General features: G+C 39.1%; 1 protein-coding gene and 1 pseudogene across 1 annotated transcript in view; one reads left to right on the top strand and one right to left on the bottom strand.

Moving 5' to 3' along the window:
* Positions 1–2,574: 2,574 nt before the first annotated feature.
* LOC115005994 (E3 ubiquitin-protein ligase TRIM47-like) lies at positions 2,575–4,055 on the top strand (annotated as a pseudogene).
* A 4,826-nt stretch (positions 4,056–8,881) lies between these two features.
* LOC115006011 (tetraspanin-8-like) overlaps positions 8,882–17,889 on the bottom strand; it is a 10,062-nt gene continuing 1,054 nt past the window's right edge. The window contains exons 2-9 of the mRNA XM_029428013.1: positions 16,451–16,507; positions 13,641–13,760; positions 13,442–13,516; positions 12,607–12,696; positions 11,794–11,973; positions 10,959–10,991; positions 10,777–10,860; positions 8,882–10,265 (exon numbers count right to left, since the gene is read on the bottom strand). Of these exons, the coding sequence (XP_029283873.1) occupies positions 10,173–10,265; positions 10,777–10,860; positions 10,959–10,991; positions 11,794–11,973; positions 12,607–12,696; positions 13,442–13,516; positions 13,641–13,760; positions 16,451–16,507 (732 nt within the window). The 3' untranslated portion in view covers positions 8,882–10,172. The remainder of the gene's footprint in view (positions 10,266–10,776; positions 10,861–10,958; positions 10,992–11,793; positions 11,974–12,606; positions 12,697–13,441; positions 13,517–13,640; positions 13,761–16,450; positions 16,508–17,889) is intronic.

Genomic DNA, 17,889 nt, shown 5'->3' with positions numbered 1-17,889 from the left:
TGTGACATTATTACTTTCTGTAAACAAACCCGTTGCTCCTCATTCATAGTTGTGTTTCACCGGCGCAGTTTAAAAGAACAGCCTCGCCTTCAATGTGTGTTTTGGCATCAGAAAGCAAACCTTGCCTTGAGGAATCATCCAAGTCAGGGCTCATTCCCCATGCACACGCACACACACACCTTTCCCTCTCTTTTTCTTTCAACTCTTTCATTTCTTCGTCGTCTGAACCGTAACATCCATTCAATCTGTTTTAGTACATTTTCAGGATGTCCAGTGAAAACGTGAACCCTCACTCAGAATACAGTTTATTCATATGGAAAATAAGTCATATATGAAATCCTGTGTGTGTGTGTGTGTGTGTGTGTGTGTGTGTGTGTGTGTGTGTGTGTGTGTGTGTGTGTGTGTGTGTGTACATATTTTATTTTTACACAGTATACAGTTTGTGTAAATGTGAATATCAAAAACTTGACAAATTGAAGCATTGGGAACAACCTGAAGACTTCAGACAACACACTGAGGACAAGCATGACATCGCCCACTCAGTGTGTGTGTGTGTGTGTGTGTGTGTGTGTGTGTGTGTGTGTGTGTGTGTGTGTGTGTCTCAGTGTGACATCAAAGGATTTATTTCATGCAGAAGAATGAAACTGCATAGCACAGTACCTCTGCTCTGAACACAGAAGGAAAACGTCTGTCATGTCTCAGACTTCACTGATTCTTTGTTGCTTCTCTGCTCGGCAGGTTTTAACAGTAATGTTGAGAATGTCCGACCAAGAGAACAAGTCAGGTGACTTTATTATCGAGCGCCAAAGACTCCATTACATGACACCTAAACCCTCATCACATAGCAAAAGGTTGTTTTTCACATTACAGTTTAAAATAAATGAGATAAAACATGTGAATCAGTTAAGGGGAGTTGGTAAGTGCTTTTTGTAAGCAGTATTAATCTTCAGTGAAGACAGAGAAAGATAACAGTGTATAAAATCTATAATATTAATGGTAAAAACAATTATGAGAGATGATGAAGAAGAGGACAAACAAACCCAAACACTAATAAACAATACATATTTCCTCTCTTCCTGTCTCGCATCCTCTCTCATTAGTGATGATGTGAGTCAGCTAGCATAGTGGTTCAATAGCCTATAGTACAAGTGCAATCTGAAGGAGCTCATCCATATAAAACCTATTACACACACACACACAAAATACATTATAAAGGTCATTAAGAATATATTAGAGGTGTCCGTGTCCAACATATTAGAGAAGTCATTAAGAAATGTGGGTCAACGCACACGAACATGGGGAGCTTATTAATGTCATTCATGAAACAGACCGACAATCCAAAATGACTACAGCAAGGTCTGTTTGTGTGTGTGATAGATTGACTCGGGTGTGTGTGAAGCTCCACCCGCTCACTCTGTAATATCATATCAGCAGCCTTCAGTGTGTTTAGGTGGGTGTTTGAGGTCTTAACACTTCTGTACTATTACACTTATTTCACATTGACAATGTGTGTTGATTTGTGTGTCTTTGTCTTCATGCACATTTTGAATACACTCACCTGACCTTGGGCGTAATCATTGAGTGCATTGAGCTAAACACTAATATGAGCATGCTAACAATGTTTAGCAGGTGTAATCCTGATGGGATGACGTGGTTTTGTAGCATCGCCCTGGTTTAATGGACAAAAAGTCATTAGGATTTTTCCATTGGCTCGTGGATTACTAAAGAAAATAAACTTTGTGGTAAACAAACATTTATGATACTTACAGCTGCTCAGCCAGAGACTATAGGTGTCTAAAATTGTGGACAAGATTCAAAACAGATTTGGGGGAAACAAAGACAAACCCAACATGCATAAATTACTTTATTAAAAAGATTAAATCTGAAAGGGATCCCAGGACAATCAGAACCAGTTTGAAAAACATGAGAATAATTTTACCTGATCCAAAACTCAATCAACCAAAAAGGACCCAAATAGAAGGGGGACACCAAAACTGAATTAAGTTCTTAATTAATTCAAGTCTCAGTTACAAAGAAGACACATGAAGACCTCTTTAAGAGTCAGATCCTGAGATAGATTCAGACAGAACTTGGATCTAAACCAGAATCGATGTCGAGGAATGAAAAACAGTGAATGTCATAAGCTTTCTGCCAGTAACGCCCAAACTGGTTTACCTACATTTAGAGGTGTAGCAACACTGAATAATGAATTATTCACTCTGAGCAGCAACAGCAATAGAGAGCAGTAGTTCCGCACAAGAAATAAAAAACTATTTCCACAAAAGGATTAACTTCATCGAGACTTTGAGGAAGTCTTCACCCAGCATTGGTGAGCACAGTTGGGGCTTTCCTGTCTTTAAACAGCTATTATTAACACACACAATACAGGCTGTACATGGGACACTTTTATTGTTTATATTTTGTGAACATGTCAATTAAGTCTGCTATAAGAAAATCCCGTTGATTTTAGGTAATATACCATTAATCCAGCTTTGAATGTTTGCAGTTGGCATATAAAAATGTGCAATGAGGGTTTTAATATCAAGCTTTACCTTTTGGCTTTAGAGTATCGACATGTCGGCTGCCAACTGTTTGCTGACTGAAGACCAGCTTCTGTGCAGTATCTGTCTGGATGTGTTCAATGATCCAGTCACGTTACCATGCGGGCACAACTTCTGCCAAAACTGCATCATGCAGCACTGGGACAGCAGCACCAAGTGTCAGTGTCCCACATGCAAAGAAACTTTCTATAGAAGGCTTGATCTGCGAGTCAATTCTTTTATATCTGAGATGGCCGCTCAGTTCAGAGATACAGCTGGAAGGAGCAGTTCAGATCAACAAGCTGCAAAACCAGGAGAAGTTCCCTGTGACATCTGTACTGAAACCAAAAGAAAAGCTGTGAGGTCCTGCCTGGTGTGTCTGGCTTCCTACTGCGACACTCACGTGCAGTCCCATCTGACGGCGTCACGCCTCAAAAGACACCAGCTCACTGATCCTGTGGAGAACCTGGAAGGTAGGATGTGTACGATACATGATAAACCTCTGGAGCTCTTCTGCAAGACGGACCAGATCTGTGTGTGCATGCTTTGCCCTGTTTTAGACCACAGATCACATGAAGTGGTTCCGCTAAAAGAACAATTTGAGAGCAAGAAGGCCCAGCTGGGGATCAGAGAGGCTGAAATTCACCGGATGATCCAGGAGAGACGACTAAAGATTCAGGAGATCAATCACTTGGCAAAGCTCAACAAGGACGCTGCACATAGAGAAAAGGCAGATGGTGTTCAGGTCTTCACCGCTTTGATACAGTCTTTACAAAGAGCCCAGGCGGAGCTCGTTGGGATGATTGAAGCGATGCAGACAAAGACAGAGAAACAGGCCAAAGGTTTCATCCAAGAGCTGGAGCAGGAAATCTCTGATCTTATCAGGAGAAGGGCTGAGGTGGAGCAGCTCTCGCGCTCCAAAGACCACCTCCACTTCCTGCAAACCTTTGATTTCCTGAAGGCTTCTACACTCACCAAGGACTGGACAGAGATCAGCATAGATCCGCCATTCATATGAGGGGACTGTGAGAACGACTGTTGATCAACTGGAAGAGACCCTTGGCAAAGAGATGAAGAAGCTACTTCATGAGGCTGAGCTAAACAGGGTACAGCTGTTTGCACTGGATGTGACTCTGGATCCTGATACAGCACATCATGCTCTCATCTTGTCGGATGATGGTAAACAAGTACATCATGATTCCATCAATAATTCCACTGTGCCCAGACAATGGCCACTGGACCATATGGTTGAAAAATGGAGATGAATACGCTGCTCTTGTTGGCGCTCCTCTACAACTCTCTCTAAATTCAAAGCCTCAGAAGGTGGGAGTGTTCGTGGATTATGAGGAGGGTCTGGTCTCCTTTTATGATGTAGATGCTGCAGATCTTCTCTACTCTTTTACCGGCTGCTCCTTCTCTGAGAAACTCTACCCATTCTTCAGTCCTGGTCTTAATAATGATGGCATCAACTCTGCCCCTGTGACCATCACTTGTGTCAATCACACATTTCTTTAAAAAATGAATTTGTGTCATGGTTTTTACAGATGCAGCCATCAAATATTTAATTGCCTTTAAATTTACCTTTTAAATGTGTGTTTTCAAATAGGCATTCTTTAGTCCATCTTCCTTACGATTCATTTGGGCATATCTAAACACCGCAATCGTAAGCTGGTGCGGACCAAAACAATCGCTCCAATCCCCTTGTTGAAGCTTAATGGCTTACATCAAAGTCTGACTAGCAATGAAGTACATTCTTGCTCCCGCTCCAGACACATCTAACCAATAAGCACAGTGAACATTTCTACTTTAAAGTGAAGCATTTTGGTTCGCTTGAATATCTTTCTGTGCAAAAATAAACCAAACCAAGGAGGAAAACGCAACAAATTAACCAACTCGACCACTGATTCGGACCGGAGCAAACAAGGAATATGTTTGAAAATGCTTTAAGATACAATTTGACTCATCATGGCAGGAAAAGCACATGTAGAACTGATGACATTAATGATGCCTTGGGCATAATAGCAGGACTCAGAAACTGGATGATTTGGATGGAACACAGTCAATAATAGCTGTGGTGTTGCTCTTATTTGTCAAATGTAATAAGACAAAGGCCTACGCTCTGAATAGGCCTCTTTCACAGCAGACATTTGACTTGACATAATAGGTGTTACTAATAACTTTAACAATAGCTCTATTCTCTTCAAGTATCCCACTAAGTCATAGCAGTGTGACAGTGAGCATGCACAATGCAAGGACCTTGAAACTGAGGGCGCTAAATGGAATTTAGCCATCAATAATTTGACTATTTACATCTACTGTTTTACTTTCCTACTGTGAGGTGGCAAAATATCCTCTGTGATGAAGGCCTGATAGTCTGAGTGAAAAATATTTTGTCTTGGGTAGCATAAAGGGACTTCAACTTGCCCTTCCTTGTGCAAACATGCGTTGCACAACGTAATGGACGGGGAGCCTGTGAGTTTATTCAGGGTGACTTTTTCTCTGTCATTTACCAGAACTGTCATACATATTCATGGCAATAAGACAGTCGGTTTAAGCTATCAATCAACTGATTACTCTTTTGTTCTAAGCTGGAACTACTACATTTCTCGATGCCTCATCACTGCTGGCTTGTAATAACAGAAAGCTTATTGAGGACAGCTATGAAGGAATTTGCAGCACACATTCCCTAACTCTGTTTGGCTGTCCTCATATTGTCACATAGTATATGTTGTGTAAGGTCCTTGTAGTTGGTAACAGATAGAGAAATCAGTTTTATTGCAGTTGTACAAACAGGATGTTTTTAGAATGTTTTTCTTTAAAGAAACCAGGATATCTGTACAAGTGTCCAACAGATGTCAGAGTTTAATGATATTTCCAGGTTTGTAGCTGCAGATTTCAACATAGCAGATGAATGGAATGATGTGCCAAATGAAGTAACCTTAAACGTACTAATTACAGTTCAAGGAAATAATGAGACATAAAGAACACCCAGACGGGTCATAAAAAGCAGTTAAATTTCAATTACATACAATTGGGTTTTATTATCACAATTAAGTCCATGTATGTTGTACTGTAACTGTGAACAATTGGCCTCATGCAAGAACCTTTTATTATTTTTAGCCTTAATATTTCTTTCTCATACAAGTGAAATAAACAGGGACAATTTGACATGAAGTTGATATAAAGAAATGTTGCTAAACAGTACATAGGTCTATGACTTACTGTAGGTAGGAGGTAGTCAAGAGGCTGTTACACTCATAGCAAAGGACAAGACAATATTCTACACTGACGTTACGCTGTTTTTAAGCAGGTTTCTGTTCACATGAGCAGATCCATTATAACTGAGTCAGCTGTTGGAGTGATATCATTTTTCTAATAAATAAAAAGCTACTGAGCTGTAGCCTGTAAATTGCTGTGCTGAAAATATGCCAATAAGAATACTTGTCAAGCCTCTCAGTAATTAACTTTATTTTGTTATATAGATTACTTTTGATTTTGCAATTATATTCACTCCAAGTTAAGTCAGATGAAGGCGTTAAAAAGTCTTATGTCAAATTGTGTAAATAGGGCAGATTATCTGTACAAGACTTGCGGTTTGGATCGCTCATATGAGAAAATTGGTGATGCAACAAAGGATTAGAATTACTCGTACACGCGAACACATTTGTTCCTATGCGTGGTGTTTGCATGAGGACTAAAGTGCTTGAAAGGAAGCAAAAGGAAAAGAAATAAAGACTAAAACTGAGCTTTTGGCACGCCACATGTTTTGATTGTTAATAATCAGGGAAGACACTGTGTCATATTTTGTATGTAATTTGTTTTTTCCACTAATAAATGAAGGATGATACACCAGCTTGGTCTTTATTGGTCCAGTCCTAAAGCAATAAACAGCAATAGTCTATATAATATTCTCTCTGTGAGTGTTGGCAGCTGTGTACTTTATGGACAGTCATCTCTGGAATAAGAGGATAGAAAATAGTGGAGCATGAACTCATCTGTCAAAGAATTTAATCTCCGTCACAGACTCACCTGCACAGCCTTGTGTTTTCCCTCAATGCTTTTCTCCCAGATTTTACACGAACAAAGCAGCAGTGATTGAACAGTGGTGCGTTCAGTTCACCTGAATGTTGACGCAGCGGTGGGACTGAGAAAGATAAGAAAGACATAAATGCTAACTGCTAACGGGAGTTCTGTGCCGCTGCATCGAGAGACTCCATCAACAACAAACGCAATCTTATTTATGTGATTTTTCTGACTTAATGCCACATCATTTCTGACTTCTTCTTCTCCAGGTCATTCACACCAGTATGATCTGTGATGGAGATGAATGTCTGTGCCTGGATAATAAAGATAAAGTGTTTCTCAGCACATGTGAGTCAGACTGTACTCTAGTGTGCACTGCCATCTAATGGCGGCTGGTTTTGCAACCTGGCTGCAGGGATGTGCTAACCATCAGGAGAGGAGTCACACACATGCATACATTTTACAACAATGATCTGCACAAAAGAACAATAAAATACCCCCACACGGATAACTTGCTCCCAGTTCCTCTTTGAATTTACATGAACTTGACTGAATGGGAGTGCTGTTGGTTGCTGGCCTCCACAGCTCTCGGTGGTTCCATAGGCCCCTTTTCACAGGATCCATTTTGACATTGATTGCTGGGTAAACGCAGGTGTAATTAAGAACATTAATTATGGCCCTATTCCATTTAGGTGTGCCTGTGCCCTGGTATTATGTGTGATGCTCATTATCATGGCTGTGACACACCAAATAGAATGGGACCATAAACTACACCTGTGTTTAACCTGCAGTGACAGGGGACCAGGATTAAGATGCCTGGTTCTACTTAACCCTAATAATGAGATTAATTTGATGAGTTAAAGGAATTGTTCACAAAATAAATTAATTAATTGCGTAGTACTCTCCTCCCTCGGCTCGCTATGATCCCATAAAAAGTTGTTAGAGTTAAGGAGAGCAGAGCGCCTGAATAAAGAAAGCACATCGAATGAAAGACAGCAAAAAAAGGTAAAAAGTAAATAATGAGATGCTTCAACACTACATCCAGACGTTGTTCTAAATTACAGTGAGTCATTATGAACTGAGAGGAAGTTGCATGTTTACAAAAACAACGATTTGAACAAATGGAAAACAAAGACAAATAACAGTCAAAAGATTTAAAAGGAAACACCTGAACCCAATCCTCTAATCAGCTCCACAACATGTGGACCAGCCACTTTCCCCTCCTGCCAGGTCGTCTGTTCTGCAGTGAGCTGTCTTTGTGTTAGTGTAATCTGCCTGCCTCTGAGTCATGTGTTAAAGCACATTGACTGCAACTGCAAGTCCTCACATCTTAATAGTAAATCAGAGACCCAAACCATGAAAGCATCACGATGTAAGCCTTCTGCACCAGCTCTGTGGATCCTCCTGGAGGCCCCTAATTCTCCATCAGCCCTTCAAACACCCCTTTACACCCTTTATCCCTTGATGAGACCTCAGTAATACCTCTCTACAAGCCCCTCAGAATGTCACTTTCTCATTCCCAACTTATCAAATACAACCAGTGGCCCTACGCTTCAAACTATGATGGTACGCCATGTCAGGGACGGCGTGTCAATTTCCAACGCTTGATGAAAAAGACTGTGTTCACAGGAGAGAGTTTTAGCTTGTTACATGCATACAGTCTCTTTACAAAATAAACATATGTTTACTTTGTTATTAGGTTTACGTACACAACAAATCTACTTGGTTAGGCTTAGGAAAAGATTGTGGTTTTGGCTAAAAAAGAAGGCTTGTTATGTACTTAACTCAGGCCATTTACATAACAAACATTTATTTTTAACTAAAAGTGAGGTCAAATAAGTCAACGTTGAGTTTTGGTTTCACACTGGGAACAAAAAGCAGTCTCCTCTGATCCATCCCTCCACTTCTTCCCCCCACCCTTTCCTGCTCTTTATAAACATATGTTGCGTTGACCGTTTAATAAGGACGTGGATGGGTTTACATTGGAGTTACTTGAAAGCCCGATGCGTCTCATACAGACGCTAAAGGGTGCCTCGTATCAGACGCCGAAGGGTACCGACTGAGCGTCGGTATTTTGACGAGTTGGGAGTGAAACCGGGTTGCAAAATTGTGCCATCATCTTCTTAAAACCATCTATCTCACCTCGTAACCTTCCATCAAACCCTCAAACCCATTTACCATCCCGATATACCCCTCGGTTAGCCCCTTATAACACCCATCTTCCCTTTCAACCTTTCTATTGACCTCCATCAGCCCTTTATGCAATGGGCCAGAGGTGAGGAAATATTGATCAAATAAGAACACACAAGAGTGAGAACTGGTGTAATCAGTCTCTAAAGTTTATTCTGAAATGATACGAGTGCAGTTTTCACAATAAAACAGTTCCTGTCACAGTATATGTCTTCAATTCAATTTGATAAATGGTTGAAAACCCTGAGCAGTTTTGGTTTGTCACATCCTCAATAAAGCTCTGTAGTTGTGTTGTATCTTATATTGGCCTCTACATGAATAATTGTACCGAAACAGATGCTTTTTCTACATAGCATATGTTCTAATTTTAGTTGTCAGTGCTGCAAGGGTTGCTGGGATTTACATTTTCCAAACGTTAACTGCTCCAAAGAAAGAAAACCTTTTTTTTTTACAGATTTTTGAGATTGTTAGGATTTGCCTTTTAGCCATGTGGAAAAATGTCTTCAACTTCCTGGCGTCGTTGAAGCGCCTTACATAGAAGCTATTGTACTTACAAGATTCTTGCTGTTCGGAGTTGTATCCCCATGATTGTTAGCTGACTGTGGACAAAGCGTCAGCTAAATGAACTGTAATGTAATAGACATACATGTATCCATGGAAAATATGCAAGTTTTTCCACAAACACACAGACAGGAGACAGTTCTTGTGACCTGCTCATTTTAACCCGAGGAGATTTAAAACATTTTGTTGGTGACTTTTTTTTGGTAATTCCTTCAGATATAATTCAGAAAGTTATTGTCAGTGCAGATTCTGATTGGATTAACGGGATAGTTTTACACTAGCAATTTGTGCAACAAGAGTTTTAAAGCTAGGCTGTTTTTGTGCTAAGCTAGGCTAAACAGTTTACCAACTAACTGTACAAGTTGTCAATGCACCAAGCTTCTAGCACCACTAGTTATGCAAAGATGCATAAATTAACTTCACTGAGCTATATTCTGGTTTTACCAGTGCTTAACATGGGAAACTATTATACTGTTGCTTTTTAAAATCAATGGATGTTATAACCTCCTCGTGTTCTTAAAGCTGTAATCAGATGTTGTGAACGCAGAGCATAGATGAAGCCTTCTTTTTCTACAATATTCCTCTGTTAGATAAGATAATACTGCATAACATCAAATAACACAAAAGACATATAATGATTCAGAAAAAAAATAATGTTTGCTAATCAAGCAATATTCTCTACAATAAAAAGCTGGAAGTAAAAAAACTCCTGCGAGGCAGCACTTCCTGCATGACCGCTGTCTTCAAAGCCAGAAGATATGTAAAAAAGTAAAGATGAAAAGGTTGAGTATTGACCACAGAGTCCTCGTGTTACAGTGCTGAGGTTAAAGGTGAGTGGTCAGGGGTGGAGGGTTTCTTTTAATAGCTCTTCATGGCCATCGACGCTCCTCCGGCGCTGTCGTGACGTTTGACCTGATGGTACATCAGGATGGTGACCAGCAGGCCCATCAGCTGTAAAGACAGGTAGTCAGTTAGAAAGACAGACAGGTGACCCGTGCAGGAACAGTAGACAAGCTGTCAGACACCTCAAATTCACTTCAGAAGTGAAAGATAATAGGTAAGCAACCATCTTCGTGATCCACACTGCATACAACTGCTGTTAAGAATTACGTTTTGACAGGAGGCCAACAGCTGGTTTGAAGATGTTTAGTTTGTTCCTATTTTCCCCAGTTCTACGTATTAGCTTCTCTGCCATTGATGGGAAGTCACCAATAAAAGTAGCCCAACGTTTCTGCTGTTCCTAACTACACAATGACTTCTTTAGACGTCAAAATGCAAAGTTTAGAACTGACTTGACACTTGCAAAGCAATAACTTTATGTCACCAGTCAACCTGAGGTGTAGAAAAAGTAAGCAAAATCAAGAACAAGGCATTGTTGTTACAGTTGGGGACAAAACACGGCACCACCTGATGCAGTCACAGAACATGAATAAACACAAAGGAGAATGGATGTGGAGCTTACTGCGGTGACAGCAAATCCAAAGAAGAAGCCCATGAGTATCTTCAACATGAAGTTGACTGACATAAAGATGAATTCACCACAGCTCTGCAGAAATATAAATTGGACAAAGGGTCATTCTCTGGAAACGGCACTGAATGATGAATTGGATGCTGTCTTGATTGGTTGGTTAATCTATTGAATACCTTTTCATAGATTTGGTCTGGGCCGCTGACATCCTGCAAGAAAACAGAAGCAAGATATGGTTTATATGTTCAAAACAGGTATGAATGCATTTAGACTTGAGTGGACAACTCATCGTATGGACTATGTTCATTTCAAGCACACTGAACCTTAATGTATGCAAACACTGATCAACCACATAAACTAAACATTTAAAAGTACATTGTTTGCAACAATGCATCTTTTAGATACTAATTGTGGTCACCACTTGCTAAATCCTCTGGCATCAACAGGACAAGCTTTACTTTCATTAGCTCAGGTGATGATTTTCAATGCAGTAATGTGAATTGTAGTTCGTATTCAGGCTTTGCCCTTTTTAGCAGTTTAGAGCTTTACAGACACCCAAATAGAAGCAGAACAACAATAGTGTTGCATTACATTACATTACATTACAGGTCATTTAGCAGATGCTCTTATCCAGAGCGACTTACATTGAACTAACTACAGGGACAGTCTCCCTGGAGCAACTCAGAGTTAAGTACCTTGCTCAGGGGTACAGTGATGGCAGCCTGGTATTGAACTCCCAACCTTCTAGTGTTTTGTTTGTTTTGGTGTTACAGGGTTTTTACGGAATTTAGGATTCAGTATCTTGATCAAGGACACTTAAACATGTGGACAGAAGGAGGTGGGGATGGAACCAGCAACCCTACTTTTAATAGACAATCCATCGCTGTTACCTGTAACCATTAACCCTTGACTACAAAGCACATTTAGTGAGGAAAAATAGGCTTTTACTTCTGCACATGAACTCTATGAACCTATATTTCTAAACCAGATCATCCATTTAACAAAACCCACCGCAGGTTTGGGTTTACATCCATATCCTCCATATCCTCCATATCCTCCAAATCCTCCATATTCTCCAAATCCTCCATATCCTCCATATCCACTTCCACTTCCACTTTGAGAGCTGCACTCACAGCTCTGCGGGATTTGATCACCCCAGTCCGAGACACTCGCTACACCACAGCATTTGACCTGCAACCACATGAGAGAAAGAGTTTCAATAGGTGGAAATGGTCTTCAACAGGAACAGAAAGTAGATTGGGATATCAATAGGTGAAATAAAGAACTGAGGATAATGCAAGAAAGAATTACAGTATTGATCACAAATCGAAAAATCCTAACATAGTGGTGGTTTGATTATGCTCTGCTCTAATCATAGAGATTATTAGGGATGTTTTTTATTTATTTTTATCCTCGACTCCAAAGAGCAGTCGGCACTTACAGGCCTGTATCACTACAACAGCTTTTTAACATTTTGCTGTTTCTCTACTTATGTGACAGCGTAATTATTTGCCCCAAAAGGTTGGCGATTGGTGCTGGATGTCTATGACTACAATAGAACTATTTTAAATGTATCTTAAAATTCTCTGTGTGGGAATATTGATTCTAGCAGCATGACAGAAGAGTGGTTGTCGTTTTTATTTATGAACATTGCAGCTATTAAATTTGAATGTAATATTATAATTAATGTAAAACTCTCAAGTAAAAACATCTGTAGCCTTAAGAGAGCCACTGTCTTCCAACGTACACTGGAAAACATTAATCCTAGAAGAGCCGTGTTTAGCCTACCTAGACTACACTCATAAGGGTTTAATAGTACATTACACTTTTCTGTAGTGTATCAAGCAGCGCTCTCATTTGCTCGTCTGCCAAGAAGGGCTTTATGATCTCAGAATTTTGAAGCGCATCTTTGACCTGTAAGAAAAGAAAAACAACATTAGCATCAAGACAGAGAGAATACAACATTGGCATCATGGTAGATAGATGAGAGGGAGAATTTGAAGAATCTATTAGCAGAAATTGAATATAATATTCATAACTATATTTTCATTACTGTAAGAATTGTTGTGTTTCCGTTAGCATAGGATGAGCCCTTTATAGATCGATAGATACTTTATTCATCCCGAGGGAAATTTATATCTACATAGAGAACAACAAACTAGGAAGAGAGAATGTTAGCATCAACTTTGATAATAGAAAGAACGTTAGCATGAACATAGATGGAGAGAACATTAGCATCAACGTCAATAATAGAGAAAACGTTAGTATCAATGTAGATAGAGCGAACGTTAGCATCAACGCAGATGGAGAGAATGTTAGCATCAAGTTAGATAGAGCGAACGTTAGCATCAACGCAGATGGAGAGAACGTAAGAATCAAGTTAGATAGAGTGAACGTTAGCATCAACGTAGATGGAGAGAATGTTAGCATCAACGTCTATAATAGAGAGAACGTAAGAATCAAGTTAGATAGAGTGAACGTTAGCATCAACGTAGATAGATAGAATGTTAGCATCAACGTCTATAATAGAGAGAATGTTAGCATCAATGTAAATGGAGAGAACGTTAGTATATTAATAGATGCAGAGAAAGAAAGAATAACAAGATCAAGATAGGGACATTTGCATCAAGAAAGAATTATAGGTAGATAAATAGATGACCTTGTTTCTTGTGACAACGGTAATGATGCCAAAGATCATCATGATGATCATTCCAACCACCATGAAGCCTCCAAACTGTAAATGAAACAACATTTGAAGATATATATTATTTTGTATCGTGTTTTGCTGAGTGGCTTTATTGCTGAACAAAAATAAACATTGCCGTGGATTCTTGCTTTGTTTGTCATCTTGTACGTACTATCTTGAGGGCGAGTTCTTTCTCGGAGGATCCTGCATAGATTCCCAGGCAGGAGATGCCAAGGACGCCGATGGCAAACAGCCAACCCCAACCCAGGCTCGGACCCCCGACCATCGACATCTGCTCAGCCATGGCAGGACACAACACAAACACTGGATTAATGCAATACTGTAATCTCCAACAGTGGAGTTAATAATAATTAATTATTATTCTACATTTGATTTATAGTCAACAAATCCCTTGGAAAGGAAGGTGTTAGTCCATATATATTAAATATATCGAACCTGTTGAAAGTATTGTCATAAATAAAGCCTGTCATCTAAAACAGGTTTTTACCTATTTATTCCAGTTTTAATAGACGGCTTGATATTTTCCCTGGAAGGTAAGTTTCCTTAACTTTGTAAGGAAGCAATCACAGCTGCAAGTATGTGTCTTCAACATCCATGAAAGCTACATTACTTAAAACACAGCTTAGAAACAGCTTGATCTCAAATCACTGTGCTGCAGTTCTGGAGCAAATATCTTCATTTCTAAAGCAAGATCCCTAAGTGCTTTACATAAAAAGATTACATTTAAATAAAATAAAAATGTCTAATCATTCTGGTAAACTCTAGCTTTTAAAAATGACATTTATTACGTTTGATTTATCCTTTAGGCAGCTCAATGAGCCTCACTGAAGTAAAGACCTCAACATTTTGATTCTTATCTTAAACTAGCAGATAATGCAGTTTCACATCCAGACTGTGGAGGCCGGACAGAACACGTTAGTGTTTTTAGACTGAATAGTTTTCACAAAGGAGCTTCCACTACCAACCATATGATGTGTTCACCAAACATAATCAAATGTGTATTTTAAATTGGCCAATACTGTATAAAGGACCTTGTGAGTATCGAGTGTCAGTCCAATGGCAAGTTTAAAACCCTGCATCCTAGAAAATGAACGTTACGATGCAGGAAATCCGTCTCAAACATGATGATGCTGTTTTGGAAGATGCACGACACAGATGGAGAGTAAACTTGATAAGTTAAAAACAAAGAGCTGATAGGCTTCATTTCTTCTGATCTGATAAGATTGTCAGAGCCTATTTTTCTGTTGCAGTCGACGAATGGAAAACTTCCTACAGGTTGCATCTGCTTCGCATTAAGGAAAGAAATCAAAGCCTCCAGTACGTCTTGGCAGCTGCCAGGCATCCTGATAAACACTCACAATCCTTCACCTTGACTTGTTTTCAGCTTTTCTAAACAGGTACTGTGTATTTTCAGATGTGTGCAGGATTATAGACACATGTCGTGAGGAACAAAATCGTCTTTGATTTTCACAAACCAGCTGCTTTTGTTTTAATTCAAAGCCTCACCGAAATAAACGTTTTGCCCACGAGCAAGTCTGAGCCTGAGATATTTACACTGCGTACTGTAAGAGGTTATACAAGGTTGTTTAAACGTTGTCGTAAAATCGAAATCCCCTGTTCTCTTCGTTTTTATAGTAATCAACACAAACAAACCCTGTAAACTGTGTTTTTCCCCGAAAGCCAAACTTAAACTTAATTGTTTTAATTGTAGTTCACATCTGACTCTGATTTAGTTGTTTTACTATGTGAGTCACGTTACAATAAATCTCTTCTTCATTCTGCCAAGAGACATCCCGTAATGGGAAGTTGTAAATGATGTTTGGCAGCGACCAGCGTCGATTAATCCAATGCAGATAATGAATGAGGGGATTCATTCACAGCATTCCTGATTTCATACTCTGGCAGATATACGACCACATTTCCGGTTTAGATTCTTTTGGCAGCGTTTGTTGTCTGACTTGTGTTTATGTTTTCCTGACAGTGTGCTGTTGTTATACATTGTTCTATAAAGAAAAAGGTGGGACCACATTAATCCTATGTAAAAGTGCAAATTGACCATTTTACACTTTATTTTTCGAACAAAAGAAACAAACAAGATCAGATCAGATAACATTTTGATGAGTGAGCTGCAGCTGCATGTTCACCATACAGACGTGGGCGTGGCATCAAACTTCTAGACGTTCAATCCGTCGCCTTCCAATATTTACAGGATAATTCAGATTTATTAGGAGGTTACGTTTTGGGCTCGGTTTGTCAGCGGGATTATGGAAAAACTACCCGATCTTCATGAAACTTGGTTACACGATGTAGCACGGGCCAAAGAAAAACCCTGAGTCACGGGGCGAAATGCGCATTATGCTACGTTGTCGTTAACATTGCGAGATGGGAATTTGTGTTGCTTTCATCGGAATAATCAGAAAAATATTTAAACGCTCTGAGCAATAAAATACAACATGTCTTCTTTGTAGCGGCCATGTTGTTTCTACATTACGACTTAAAGCTCATGAACACGCTGAAGTGGAAAGAAACGACTTCCTGACCATTGGCCTTGGTGGAGGTCGGCACTAACTTCAGATTATGTAAACTACGTTGTTGGACGTAAAACTAGGAAAGAAATGTTGGTAATATTCTTGTCAGTCTGTAAACTGTCATTGATAATTATATATAATAATAATGGACAGTTTGATTTAATGTTCTCCTTCATTTACACGTTTGGCTGATCTGATCGCCTGACTGCCGTCTTTGGTTTGAGTGCAAATCTTGAAATAGATTAAATTTAGATCCAAATTGTGTAAATGTTGTAACTACAGGTGGGAGACGGGATCTAAGTAAAGTCTTGTTGTTGTTTTGCTTCGTGTTTTAAGGAATAGTTCAACTTTCAACTTTGTGATCTCGGTTAAATGCATTGGACCTGAATAACATCCTAATAGTTCACAATCTGGTGGTGTTGTTGTTGTTTACCTGGCTGCTGTAGGCAGTGGACTTCACCGCCCCGAAGATCAGCAAACCTCCTATGATCTGAGGACAAATCTCATAATTTAGTTTGAGCCTTTAAAGCAGGGGTGTCAAACTCATTTTAGTTCAGGGGCTACATGCAGAACAATTTGATCTCAAGTGGGTCGGACCAGTAACATCACAGCATAATAACCTGTAAATAACGACAACTCCAAAATGTTTCCTTCGTTTTTGTGCAAGTACATTCTGAAAATGTTAAAGTTTTAGCTTTTTACAAAACATTATGAACAACGTCAAATTTCTTAAGATAAGAAGGTGCAATTTCAACAATAGTATTAGTTTATAATTTACACATGTGTGTTATAACTTACAGATCAGTGTATCTACAAAGGCACACAACATTTCGTCACAGGTATCTGGAACAGTATTTTACTTTATGATCAAAACAACTCATTTTTACACTTTGCAAGTCATCCCGCGGGCCGGTTTTGGCCCCTAGGCCACATGTTTGACACCCCTGCTTTAAAGATAAAGTTTCTTAGAAAAATAAAAAAGTAAAATTGTGGATAAAGAGAAAATGTAAAATGAATATATATTACTTCATGGAAAACAAAACCTAAAATATAATAAATAAATGAAGTCATCATTTGTAAACCCTGCCAGAGCCTCCAGTGTCTCCATCTGTATCCACTCGGGTTGTTTGGCCCACACAACTCTCAGAACTAGTGAGCATCACAAAGTTTATTCCACATAAATCACATTCAATTGTGAAAATTTGTATCAAGACTTTTATGATTTTTCCATTTGATGAGACACCTTTAATTCCAAAGGCAGAAACATTTTTGGAATCACTGCGAAATCACTTTCTTGAGAGAAAATGCAATTTTATTTATAAAGCACCTTTCAGACAAAAGGCGATGCAAAGTGATTTACAGGGGCCTAGAATTAAGACGCTAAGAAAGCATTAAAATCACACTTAAAAACATTAAAAACAAGCAAATAATCAGTTCAAATTAGAAATAAATTGCATTTTTAAAAAGCAATAAAAACAAAAAGCACTCAAATAAATAATTCAAATGAAAATAAGGTAAATAACCCTGTTCAAGATGAAAAGTATTTAAACATTTCACAGAAAGAGAAAACAGATGATATGATTTATAATTCTTGGTCACACATTAAACAAAACATAAATGAACTTTTCATGGAAAGAAGTTTAGGACATATAAACCAGTGAAACCATGAACATCTCTCCATCATTTATAAATACGCAGACATGACAGTCGTACCAGTGCATGCTGGGGGATTATATTTCCTGGTCGAGTGTCTGTGGTTCCTGCTCTGAGACACTAGAGGGAGACGGAGCACTACAAACTAAACACACTTTCTCCGTCGTCCTGATGAACCAACACTCGCCAACCTGGAAACATCTAACCTCAGAGACACTA

This window comes from Cottoperca gobio, unplaced genomic scaffold, assembly GCF_900634415.1.
Source record: "Cottoperca gobio unplaced genomic scaffold, fCotGob3.1 fCotGob3_42arrow_ctg1, whole genome shotgun sequence".
NCBI classification, from domain to species: Eukaryota; Metazoa; Chordata; class Actinopteri; order Perciformes; family Bovichtidae; genus Cottoperca; species Cottoperca gobio.
The sequence above is the reverse complement of the archived record's forward strand: the minus strand, read 5'-3'. Positions and strand labels throughout refer to the sequence as shown.